Source organism: Leguminivora glycinivorella, chromosome 13, assembly GCF_023078275.1.
Source record: "Leguminivora glycinivorella isolate SPB_JAAS2020 chromosome 13, LegGlyc_1.1, whole genome shotgun sequence".
Classification (NCBI taxonomy): domain Eukaryota; kingdom Metazoa; phylum Arthropoda; class Insecta; order Lepidoptera; family Tortricidae; genus Leguminivora; species Leguminivora glycinivorella.
This window is the reverse complement of record NC_062983.1, coordinates 19,442,264-19,455,730: the sequence shown is the minus strand read 5'-3', so window position 1 is coordinate 19,455,730 and position 13,467 is coordinate 19,442,264. Positions and strand designations below refer to the sequence as shown.

Genomic DNA, 13,467 nt, shown 5'->3' with positions numbered 1-13,467 from the left:
GTACTTGCGTCAGGAGATCCAGCTGAATTGTTGTTTATCTAACTCTCAAGAAGACTCTTTTTAGGGTTCCGTACCTCAAAACGAAAAAACGGAACCCTTATAGGATCACTTTGTTGTCCGTCTGTCCGTCCGTCCGTCCGTCTGTCAAGACCCTTTTTCTCAGGAACGCGTGGAGGTATGAAGCTGAAATTTATATCAATTACTCAGGTCTACTGTCCCTTGAAGCTGTGAAAAAATCAAACTTCTAAGCCAACGCAATCAAAAGATACAGCCGTTTATGCCGCAAATTTTCGACACTTGCAAGGGAATCAAAACCTACAGGGTGCTTCCCGCGAACTCAGAATCTTGAAATTTGGTACGAAGCAACGTCTTACAGCATAGATAAAGGAAAAATTACGAAAACCATAAATTTTTAGTTACATCACATAATATTTTTTTTTTTAATAATTTTAACCTTACTACCCATTTCCTCATAAACGCGTAGAGGTATTAAATTGAAATTCACACCAAATACTCAGGTCTATAATACCTTTAAGCTGTAACAAAATCAAACTTCTATGTCAACGCAATCAAAAGAAACAGCAATTTAAGCTGCATATTTTGAAACTCGCAAGTACTCGCAAGGGAATCAATATCTAAAGGGTACTTCCAGTCGACCTAGAATCTTGAAATTTGGCATGAAGCAACGTTTTATAGCACACATAAAGGAAAAATTCCGAAAACCTTAAATTTTTAGTTACATTACAAAATATATATTTTTTAATAAATATAAACTTATTACTTTTTTCCTCATGAACGCGTAGAGCTATCAAGTTGAAATTCATATCAAATGCAGGTTTGTACGGAACCCTCGGTGCGCGAGTCCGACTCGCACTTGGCCGGTTTTTTTTTAACTACGTTCATTTATTAGTGTGGCGAATATTCTATCGGCATCATTAAAATACTCTTAACCAGAGATCCTAGTCCCAAAAATGTTATAACTACTTATACAATCTCTTCAGCGATTTAGCTGTGAGTATCCATGTACCATTTTCTTATTTAGGTAACAATAATTAATAACATAATTATATTTTCATTCCAGTACCAGCCTACAACGTGTCAATCCACTGGGTGTCAGGAACCCTGGGTGACGCGTTGCAAGCAGGCCGCCCGGCTATAGTGCAATGTACCGCGCACGGCTCCAACCCACCCGCCGACCTGGCCTGGTGGCTGGACCATAAGCATCTCACGCAGCATAGTAACCAGGTAAGTTATACCTTATAGTAACTTTCGTAAAACAAAAAAATAAAAGTTTCAGTCGGTAGACCCTCTTTTCTAATATACAGTGTCAAAAAGCTCTTCCTGCGGGACTTCGGCTCTTGCCTGAGAGACGCTTCGGGCTTTAGGCTTTACGTGATTTCGGCCTTCAGCCTTCCCGATAATGTAATATCCACTGGTTGTCAGGATATTTAGGGTTCGCGTAGAAAGAGATCTTTTAGAGACGCTCCGGGCCTTCGGCCCTACGTGGAGCTCAGCCTTCTCGTTAATGTCACATCCACTGGGTGTCAGGCACCCTGGGAGACGCGTTACAGGTAGGCCGCCCGGCTATAGTCCAATGTATCGCACATATAAAACAAGACACAATATCTTAGAACTCTAGAAAAACAAAGGAGGGTAGTAATTAAGAACTTTACACCTAGGTAGTCCAGATTGTAATCAGGAAACGAGCAATCGACTTTTTGGTATGAAAGCCTTTTTATAAATCTCGAACCTACCTTTTGTAGTTGTTTTTACCCTGAATTCAGGTTTCAAAAAGAAGCAATACTTCTTAGAAATTCAGCAACTGTAGAAGCTTACAAAAACCTTTTCATTTGAAAATTCATAGGTTTCTTTAATCGCTACACTTGCCATCTAGCGAGAAATTAAGGAACTACTACTGGAGCGAGTTATGAACTTTGCGACTCCCAGGACTACACGTAACTCTGCGACCGTCTAACAGATGGCGTGCTTAACAAAACAGATGTTCGTAGGTTTTTATTATAAGTTGTTTCATCTTTTATTATTATCCATTAGCACAGTGATAATAAATGTCTAATAATTTGTGTCAAGTACTAACTGCCTCTTAGTACGTGATTTATTATTTTATGTTTCCTAATGGATCATCACAAAATACTTACTCCCACTGAACACTTAAGTAGTATTTGAAATAAGTATAACAAATTACTTGTTTTTATCTTGTCTCTGGGATTATAGTATTCGCATTGCTCAGAATGAAATAAAAAGTTTCTAAAAATGAAAAACGTAAGTAGTTGTACTTGACCACCAGGGTCCCGTTTCTCGAATGGTAGAAGCCTTGTATTACAAGTGTGTTTCCATGACAACCCATACGATTTGACAGTTCGCGCACTTGTAATACAAGGCTTGTACCTTTCGAGAAACGGGCCCCAGGGGCCTATTTCTCGAAGCTACATGTTACAAATTACAAGTTGTAGTCAATGTCAAATCTAATATGACAAGTTGGAAAGATACTTCTGCTTGTAACTTTCAGTTTTGAGAAAGGGGCCGCAGACACACCTCGGACACTGGCGATCAAAAATATGAAAGAGGCGCGTTCCTAGCACACATTGTAAGCTCGTGTAGGTGAACGCGTACCATGCTTGTATGAGTGACATATGACAGGTCGACTGTTCGCGTTTTTGACAGGCGGTAACTGTGAGGTAACCGAGAGGGGGTGGGTGGCACTTTCAGCGGGGAGCGGGAGTGGCCATACTGTACGATAGTACTTTATTATACTGTGCCGCAGGTGTCCCATTTTCCATATTATCTTGGTGGCGCACAGAGGTTAGTAGCTTTTTTACCAATTCTATGTATATTTGTGAGTGTGTTTAGTAAAACTTCCCACTTTGTAGCTAACCATAAAGTCGAGATTTGCTTGTATGAATAAACTGACAAAGCGGATTTATAACAATCGACAAAAATGGAACGTTTTACTTAACACACTCACATTATTCATAATGCACACAATACTTAAACAAATTTCTGAATCCATGACGACCTATTGCAGTGCTTGAAATATCTTGAAATATAAAAACAAACTAAGTCCTTCTCTACCATGATACTTGTCTATTAATAATTGTATTATTTATGTTTCCAGACCTTAGTAAACTCAACGGGCACCGCGATATCATTTCTGCAGCTTTCGCCCGGAATTTTAGACGACGGCGCCACCTCGCGTGCGTGGCGACCAACGTTGCAATGGCGCCCAGTCGAGGCGCCAAAGCTGACTTAGTGAAACTCAACGTCACTTGTAAGTAATACAAAAATATACACAATTAATGACACACTAGCGGCTTCTCATAATATTTCTCAATAGTCTCATAGAAGATCGGTTAGACAAGCGGTCTGGCCTAGCGGGTAGTGACCCTGCCTGCTACGCCACGGTCCCGGGTTTGAATCCCGGTATGGACATTTATTTGTGTGATGAGCACAGATATTTGTTCCTGAGTCATGGATGTTTTCTATGTATATAAGTACTAGTTTTTGCCCGCGGCTTCGCTCGCGATAAATTCGAAAATTACGGAATGCTCCATACAAACTTCCACCCACCATGTTGGGGAAGTGGGGGTTTAGAAAGGGACACAAAGTAGCATATGTCACTTTCCATCCCTTCAACTATCTCCATTTCAAAAATCACGTCGATTCGTCGCTCCGTTTTGCCGTGAAAGACGGACAAACAAACAGACACACACACTTTTCCATTTATAATATTAACTATGGATTTGTATATTATATTTATCTTTGTCTGAGTACCTGCAACACAAGCCTTCTTGAGCTTACCGTGGGACTCAGTCAATCTGTGTAAGAATGACCTATTATATTTATTTTATTTATTTATTTAATAATAAGATAGATACCAAATCACTAATCGTCTTTATATCATTATGTTACAGACAGCCCAATCGTAGAGGTGTCAATAGCAGGTGACGAGAACGGCAACAGAGTGGTGGAGTTAGACCCACTCCATTTAGAGTGCGAGGTCAAAGCCAACCCGCCTGTGGAGAGGTTCCTCTGGTATTTTGACGTGAGTGTGCCAAGCTCTCTAACCAATAGTACAATCATAGTCGTAGATTCTCAATAGCTAAACCGACTGACCGTTAGCACACGTTAAGTTTTGACATCCATCCTTACTCGAGGTCACGCAAGACGTAGGGAGTCGCGTGCGAGAATGCAACTCATGCTAGCAGGTCTATATTGATAGAGAATTCATTAATTATTCGGCCATCCTGATCGAGACGAGACCCATACCTTAACTGGTCAAAATTGCTTCATCACTTTTATTGCGAGTTAAATTTGTGATATCGCTCGAAAGCAATCCTCCATAACGGAGGCCAAATATGAGAGCATTCATCATCAAAGCAAATATTTTTGGATCTCATAATGTCGTCACTGTGACAAGTTGCAATGAGGCAATATTGATTATTCGAAAAATTATACGATTATTCTTACGCTCTTCATTTAAAACAGCGTCTTTATCATTTCAGGATGTAGAAATCCAACCCGGCGATATCTGGGGTACAAACACAACATCACCGACGTTACTAGTGGAGGAGGTGTCAAGGCACCACGCGGGCCGATACGCGTGCGAGGCCGTCAACAGTGTTGGCAGGACGAGGGCGCAGCATGTCACTCTTATTGTACATTGTAAGTATTATTGCCACAAATGTTAGCAATGGCCAAAGAGGATAGAGTATTAAAGAGAGTTACTGTCAAAGTAAAATGTGTAATCACAGTGCACAGACTGCCATCTCTCGACACAGGCTTAAAACTTTTGAACCTCAGTTTTGACAATTTGGCCCATATTCTTAGCTTGATATGTTTTAAAATGACAAATATTAATATTAGCGCCATCTAGCCGAGCGTACCCCAAAGGTGTATCGCCATCTAGCTCACCGTACCTTTTTCTGTATGGTTTTGGGGTTCGTTTTTTTCTTAGACTTTATCTGTCTATACGAAGTTATATACGTCTTTGGCAATGGCAAATGCTTCCTTCAGCTTCTGCTTTTCGATGTTTTGAAGCACCATGCCAATATTAGTTTTTGATTTGGGCACAGCAGTTCGCAATCATAAGTGTGAAGTTTCTGCTATGGCATGAAATAATCAATGAAGTACATACTCAATTAAATAAATAAATATTATAGGACATTCCTACATAGATTGACTGAGTCCTACGGTCTCAAGAAGGCTTGTGTTGCGGATACTCAGACAACGATATATATAATATACAAATACTTATATACATAGAAAACATCCATGACTCAGGAACAAATATCTGTGCTCATCACACAAATAAATGCCCTTACCGGGATTCGAACCCAGGACCGCGGCTTAGCAGGCAAGGTCACTACGCGCTAGGCCAGACCGGTCATCAAAACACGCAATCAAATTGCACAACACGCAATTTTCAGCTGTCTGAAATCTGAACAGATAACCCTTTATCAGTCCAGATGTTTTCGTCCACAGCCTCAATATCATAGAAACTTATCTTACGTACCTATCTAACTTCTATCTTTTCCATTCCAGATCCACCAGAATGTGACAACGGCGTAGTCATCGTTAAAGAAACCCTCCACTGCAGCGTAAAAGCGCTCCCCACCCCAGACACATACTTCTGGCACATCTACGCCACCGGATTCGACGTTCAGCAACTAACCACTGGCTCGGCCATCCTTCCACTGTCGCAAGTCACTGTCCCACTATCCGTGACAGTGAAAGCAACTTGTGAGGCGAGCAATGGAGTAGCATCTCAGGAGATGCCGTGTGAGAGAATCCTGAGTTTAGAGCATTTAAGGCCACAGCAGCCACAGCAGTGTGACTTGGCTTATGAATATGAGGAGTTTCAGATGAGATGTGTTCCAGGTAAGTTTGGAATCCTTTTTCTTATGAACTACCAGCTTCTAAATCCAGTAGCTCACTACTAGGTGTTTTTACTTTTGCAGAACAAAATCTATAGTGCTTTAAAATTTAGGTAACGTAGACCTAAGACCATTTGTAACGCGAAATGAAAAAATGTGAATTACAAAAAGTTATAATATATCCATATCTAATCTAAACATACGACAACAGCCATGTAATCGCCCAGAAAGCTTGAGGGTTCATTAGACAAGGAAGCTTGCACAAACATCAATAATCAAAAATATCATCCTATTAATTTCCAGTGGAAAACGCCACCCACTACGAAGTATCCGTCTGGCGCATGTCCACCTCCAACACCTCGCTCGTCCTTGCGCACCGAGCGGCCATGGGCTTCGGCTCCGGCCAGGCCATGGCCCAGGGCGAGGCCCCCTGGCTGCTGCGCGGGGCCCTGGGGAAGCTTAAAGCGGGCGACGAAGCGGGGGCCTCGGCGTGTAACAGATATGGATGCTCCAGAGCGCTGTTACTGCGGCCGACGGAGAATCTACTCACGGCGTCTGCGCCGCCGTGGTGGGAATGTAAGTTAGCTGGCATTCATTTAGAATAGTATCAGACGCGATCCACAGCAATAGTGCTCTCTCTGTCTCTATGTGTGCGGAACTATGTAAAATCACTACGAGTAGCTTCTCAAGCTTTGGCTCGGTCATTCTTGTGTAAGTATATCTAAAAAGACTAGAAGTAGGATCTCAGCTAAAGGTCATGGCGCAGGGCAAAGCCCCCTGGCTGATGCACGGGGTCCTGGGCAAGCTTAAAGCGGGGGACGAGGCTGGGGACTCGGCGTGTAACAGATATGGATGCTCGAGGGCACTGCTGTTGCGGCCGACGGAGAATCTGCTCACGGCGTCCGCGCCATCTCGGTGGGAATGTAAGTTATCTGGCATAATTTTACAATATTTTGAAACTTAACTGAAGATGGATTACAATGTGGCAATGATACCGGATATCGACAATGCTTTTTCCATTTTTCGGTCAATAAATAGCGAAGGACTCTAGCGTCAAAATTTTCTTCTTGGATCAGCAATGTCTAAATTGACAATCTAGAAAATTAAGTATCAGAATTCTGAACAGTGGTTTTCAAATTTCGTACTACATAACGCCAAGTACCTTAGTTGGATTTTAAATTATTTTATTAGTTGAGGAAGCATTCTCTTTCAAAACAGACTATATCCAGCATAGTTTGATCTTTAAATGTTTTAACATCTAAACAACTTTATCTTTCTTTGCAGTCCTCGTTGAAAAAGACGTAGCCATATCGGTCGGCGCAGTAGTGCTCATCGCTGCGTTCTTCATCTCCACGTTCCTAGTGGTCCGGCTGGCGCGACGCACACGGACCAAGCCGCCGGCACCTGTCATACAGGTGTTGCAGCTTGACGACATAGCGAGGGACTATCTGGATACTATTGGAGGTTAGGAACAGTGCCTGCCCGAGTATGTGGTCAGGGTAGAGCGAGATATACAGGGTAAAATAAAAGACACCAGCCATATTTGCTTAGTAACTTTTGAGGTCATAACTAACAACTTTTAATATAAGACCAAAGCTGAAATAGCCAAAAAAATATGGCTGTTCCATGTAAATGAGCGGCATCACGTCAGTTTGAATGTATGGAACAGCGAATTTTTTTTCGCGATTTCGTCAGCATTGATCCCTTAACCGAAGCTGTTCATTATGATTTCTATAGTCACTATGCAAAGTATGGCTATCCTTTTCATTTTGCCCAGTAACTTTGGCGCTACTGTTTTCCTTCCAAAGGATTTTTTTTTTCATTTGGCGCCTAGAGCGCCCGCTCTACTCGCTCTACCCTAGATCCGGCCCTGGTTAGGAGACTGGCAGTGTTGTGTGATAGCGTTGACTGTTACAATATTTTGAGTATAATGGTTATACTCATTCCGGGACTCATTAGGTTATACTATAACCTAATGAATCCCGGGGTACTTGTACAAATACAAATTATAATTAAGTCAAGACCTTACCTATAATCTTATTTTTTCTACTCCCGTACATTCGTGAGTTACAAGGTCGTGCATAGAACTTTAAAACCCTACATAAAAGATGTCAGGACAATTCTATCTAGTCTATACCCTGAAAACATTTAGTAGCAGTAGCACGATATAGCTGTTACAGTTCAGTAAATACATTGCTACCAACTTAACAAACCAATTCGCAGAGTCGAGACTCCTTCGTTTTCTGCTGCGTTCATTGGCGACGCGTCGAATCGCATTCAAATGTATGAGAACTCGATTCAACTCGGCTCGATTCGTCCTAGTGGCCAGGCTTCAAAGAACCATACCATAGACAGTTTTATTTTCATGTTTGCACTCAAACTGCATATTCAAAATGGTAGGCGGTCCACTAGATAACTAAAGATGACTGAAAGTAGGTATTTGTTGATTTATAATTTTCTTTCAAAATAAGTGCTTGGTCGTAGAAAAAGTATTGTATGCAACGGTGTTTAACTGAGTCAAAAAATGCTCGTGGCGTCTTTATTAACAATTTTCGGCTTCGCCTCAAATTGTTACCCACGCCACTCACCTTTTTTGACCTCTTTTAACCACCAGTTGCATAAAATACTATATTATAATCAAGTTTTACTAAAATAAAAAAACTTTATAACCGCTTTCCATCAGGCGGACCGTATGCATGTTTGCCACAAAGGTTGTTATTATGTATCGCACGCACTGACAGCTCAGTCAATTCAAGCCCATGATGATAATTATAGTACCTAATTGGAGCAAGCGATGGGACTTTTCATTCGATGTGCCGCTCACCGCTTCGCGCTTAGATCAATGTCGTATTCACATTATCCGATCATCCGGCGTAACCGAATGGCAACCGTCGACGCCAGACGCCGACAGAAATGCAGTCTGGCTCTGTCGCGCCAATACGCAAGAGCTCTAGAGATAGATAGCTACGAAAATATCATCGTAGCGTTTGTGCATTTGGCTACGTACCCTGATATCTAATTTAGGACCTATATCCTATAGGCACACCTCGGACACTGACGATCAAATATATGAAAGAGGCGCGTTCCTAGCACACAGTCTAAGCTCGTGTAGGTGAACGCGTACTACTATGCTTATATGAGTGAGATATGACAGGTCGACTGGTCGCGTTTTTGACAGGCGGTAACTGTGAGGTAACCGAGAGGGGGTGGGTGGTACTTTCAGCGGGGAGGCCATACTGTGCTATAGGTATATTAAAGCCGCCATCTGCCTTTGACGCTTTGACATCGGATATCGGATCGGAACATGTGAAAACACTCTATGACTTCGATTTGTGCTATATGTATTATACTGTATCATACTCGTATCATAGCTATCATACAATACAACGCCAATTTGAGAACCTAACGCTAACATGACTAATGTCAAAACGTCCCAGAAACGGACACGGTGCTTATAGACTATTTCATATCATATAATTTATTCATGTATTATAGAATTATGCTTATGTTAATACAGTATTTATAAATCATGCTCTAGTTTCATTGGCTTTCGTACAGTTCATAAACTAATTTATATTTTTATGGTTAGAATAAAATATGAATTTAAATTTATTTGTGACTGTACGACGCTTTTTTACCCCATTGCACGATCTAGTCTAAAATATGTGTGTATTATTATCAATATTATGCATCCGAATGCATGCATATTATCAGACAAGATCACATTATACACTTCCATGTTCATCCCTCATTCATTACTCCAATAAAATCAACAAAAGAAAGAAAATACTCAATGAACCCATGTGGAAAATTTAAAGTGATAAAAACATGCAAAAAGATTTTTCGATGGAGCGACTAACCCCCTTATTCATAAACGTACTCTAAAGTTATCAAGCCGATAAAGTTCGTTTGTCCCTTTCCGACGTATTGGTGTGATAGAAAGGGACAAACAAACTTTATCGCCTTGATAACTTTAGTGTACGTTTATGAATAAGGGGGGGTAAGTATTTCTTGTCATTAAATACTGTCTCGCCAGTCAGAGTAGGTATAGGTACCTCTTCAAAACGCGGCATATTTAAGCCGTTCTCAAAAATTTTGTACATAGCCACGTCAGCAAATTTTAATCAGTCCTATTTTATAAGAACGCGCATACACTACACCACACATAGATGGCGCCACAATCAAAATGTCTTGTAGCTTTCGATTATACTTGTAGATGGCGTTAAGTGTCACTTTTGACATAGATTTATGGCTCGAAACTGACATTTAACGCCAATCTACAAATAATCGATTCTATAATCTCTCATAATAATCGATTAGATTCTTATATTTAATCTATGCATCTTTGCTACTTTAAATAAATAAATAAATATTGGGGACACCTTACACAGATCAACTTAGCCACAAACTACGCAAAGCTTGTACTATGGGTGCTAAGCGACGATATACGTACTTAAATAGATAAATACATAGACAGTTGACGAAGCCTACGTTGCGGATTTGAGAATATGGTCTCTGAATACATAGTTATATACATAGAAAACATCCATGACTCAGGAACAAATATCTGTGCTCATCACACAAATAAATGTCCTTACCGGGATTCGAACCCGGGACCGCCGCTTATCTTGGCTTGGCTCTAGCCTAGCTGGAAAGACAGGAAAACGTTGATGAAACGATTTCCACGCCAGTCTTAATGATGTCTGCATCCACGTAATATTGTAGTTTCGTTGTTATGTATAGTTTTCACCTATTCCACACGTCATTCCAAGTCCATAGTCATTTAAATCTTGGACTTGAATCGATACTTTGAAAGATCTACACTTTGAGCTAGGTAGTTTCCTTGAATTTATTTTGGATTGATCATAAAGTAAAATTATGAAATTCTATGGAGATATAACATTTAATAACCTAACCACAAAATTAAAATTTTGAAACCCATTGACCGTGATTTTCATGAAATATGGTTAAAGAACACTCCCGACCCGACTATAACTCAGCTTTCAGACAAAAAAAAATCTAAAGCGGTTCTTCCGTTCGGGAGCTACGATGCCACAGACAGACACACACACATACAGACAGACACGTCAAACCCAGTCGTTTTTGCGTCGGGGGTTAAAAACGTAGGTACACAAATTATAGAGCAGTTACCTAATTAGGTATGTTAATTTATTTGCCAATTTACATCAACAACTGCCTCGCTACTATCATCCGTTGACTCACTTAGTTACCCAGGTGATTTCAACTAACTGTTTTGAATGATTCACGATCATCTCGGTCAATATAAGTCAAGGGAAAGTAATTATTGTTAATTTAATAACATACCACGGAACTTGTAGCTCATGTTATTCACGATGGTGCGCAGTTAAATCTTACCTTTAATGGCATATCAATACGAACCAAGACACGCGCCATCCTAAATGACACGAGCTCCATACGCCCATAGTCCTATAAAAGGGTCTCGATTGCTTCCCTCGATTTTCGTTAGTCATAATCATAGTGTGTTTTTTTTTAGAAACGTGTAACTTTTCAGGATTGCCATAAAACAAACCTAACATAACCTATCTATACACCGTGTTTTTTTGTTTTCCGTTTTAAATTCGACACGTCGTTAGGTTCGTTATCAGGAACCAGCCTGTATATCACTTTTAGTTAAATTCGCCAAAAATTTTTTTTCATCGTTTTCATCCATACTAATATTATAAATGGGAAAGTGTGTGTGTCTGTTTGTTTGTCCGTCTTTCACGGCAAAACGGAGCGAGGAATAAAATTGACGTGATGTTTTAAGTGGAGATAGTTGAAGGGATGGAGAGTGACATAAGCTACTTTTTGTCTCTTTCTAACGCGTGCGAAACTGCGGGCAAAAGCTAGTACATAATAAATTAATTAATTAGTGTGAGAGACCCTTAAGAATAATATTATAGTTAGTGTCAAGTGATTGACGGCACATGTCAAAACAAATAACATTAGGAAGTGGTAAAGGCTGGCACACACGTGTTCAGTAATTATTTTTATTTTTTTAATAACTCAATAACTGTAAGAGTCAAGACGCTAGTTTCTTAGATAAATTAATTGTATTTGATCTAAAGAACCTTCCCTTAAAGTTAACGGAATTCAATAAAAACAGGGTGTAGATGGCCTTAACGAGAACCCTGAAAAGTTAACCGTTTCAGAATTATGACTAACGATAATTTGGCAATCATTATGGTGCTCCCACACTGGCTGTTAAAAATGTTAAATAACATGGTTTGACATCAAAGCGCCATCGCGCCATCGCCCACAACCCAGCCCAGTACGCCTATGATGCTTCCAATTTTATCACTTATCTATGTGGATGAAGTACCTCCATCACGCTTTGGCAAGTATGTCAGTGTGAGTGAGAGATGTTTCATCCACGTGGATAAGTGATAACATTGGAAGCATAATACGCAGGCAGCATCGCAACAGCCCAGTGTAGGAGCGCCATTAGATCCATTACGTCAAAGGGATCCGCCTATAAAACCCTATGTCCTTCTCAGAGAACAAAGTCCGAGCGTCGTGCAGCCTGCGTTCCTGCTCCAGTGCGTATTCTGAAGGATCCGAAACGAGTGCCCCGACTATCGACCGGAGAAGAAAACCTCTGTGGATAACTCAGTACGAAGCCCCGCCGCCAGATGTCACTCTAACATTGCATAGGGAAAGTGCTGTGTAAAAAAAATCTGTCTATATACTCTGTACTTTTATACCTCTGCCACACTATGCTCCTCGCGCTGCCCATCGCGCTGTCGCGATGTTGCCCTCTCTGGCCACACACTGGCCTACTCGCGCGATTATCGCACTAACGCCGTGGCTTGCGTGGGCGACGGTCGCGCGATGGTCGCGCGACGGCGATGCGACGCATACGAAATCAAACCTTATCGATATGTAAGTATGAGACGCGATGGCGACGGTCGCGCGACCGTCGCCCACGCAAGACACGGCGTAAGTCTTGTTGTTGCCGGCCCTTTGACTCGCGCCAAAAACCCACAAAATAGGGAGCGGTGGACATGACGAGTAGCGCGGCCACACTATGCCTCTGCTTACGTCCCTCGCTGCTTCCCACGCCACTCGTCGAGTGTGTGGCAGAGGTATTAGTTATTTAAAAGAACGTAAACAAATAATTTGTAAATTTTCGGGTAGTTGCAACATTTGTCGGTAACCAACCAAAATAGAAAAACCGAGCGGATCAGTCACTGACCTGTCTTTAATCTTCGGGCCCCCCCACATCTAGCGTCTCGCGAGCGTAGCGTTGGGCCAACCGTATGGCCAAAAGACGCCGCGTCGCCGCGGCATCAGGCTTTGCCATACGCCGTGTCTTGCGTGGGCGACGGTCGCGCGACCGTCGCCGTCACGTCTCATCGCATCGTCTACTTCCATATCGATAAGGTTTGATTTCGTATGCGCCGCATCGCCGTCGCGCGACCATCGCGCGACCGTCACCCACGCAAGCCACGGCGATACAGTTGGCCCGAGGCGGGGAAGAGTCATCCGTTGTCCCGAACAATCGCGAATTTTCTGCTAATTGGCTGGTGTAAGAGGATCTTTTTCTAAGCAAAAC

General features: G+C 41.6%; 1 protein-coding gene across 1 annotated transcript; it reads left to right on the top strand.

The window, feature by feature from the left end:
• Positions 1-1,109: 1,109 nt before the first annotated feature.
• On the top strand, positions 1,110-12,810 carry LOC125232993. The gene is made up of 8 exons (XM_048138854.1): positions 1,110-1,245; positions 3,134-3,286; positions 3,930-4,060; positions 4,521-4,680; positions 5,560-5,895; positions 6,195-6,467; positions 7,176-7,355; positions 12,410-12,810. The coding sequence occupies exons 2-8, from the start codon at positions 3,235-3,237 to the stop codon at positions 12,580-12,582; spliced, it is 1,305 nt and encodes a 434-aa protein (XP_047994811.1). The 5' UTR covers positions 1,110-1,245; positions 3,134-3,234; the 3' UTR covers positions 12,583-12,810.
• The last annotated feature ends 657 nt before the right edge of the window (positions 12,811-13,467 follow it).

Excerpts from the sequence above, each read along its gene's own strand:
- LOC125232993 (XM_048138854.1), top strand. The coding sequence starts at position 3,235 with ATGGCGCCCAGTCGAGGCGCCAAAGCTGACTTAGTGAAACTCAACGTC. Across the intron at positions 4,681-5,559 it reads TGTCACTCTTATTGTACATT|ATCCACCAGAATGTGACAAC; the intron begins GTAAGTATTATT and ends TTTCCATTCCAG. Across the intron at positions 7,356-12,409 it reads CTATCTGGATACTATTGGAG|AGAACAAAGTCCGAGCGTCG; the intron begins GTTAGGAACAGT and ends TGTCCTTCTCAG.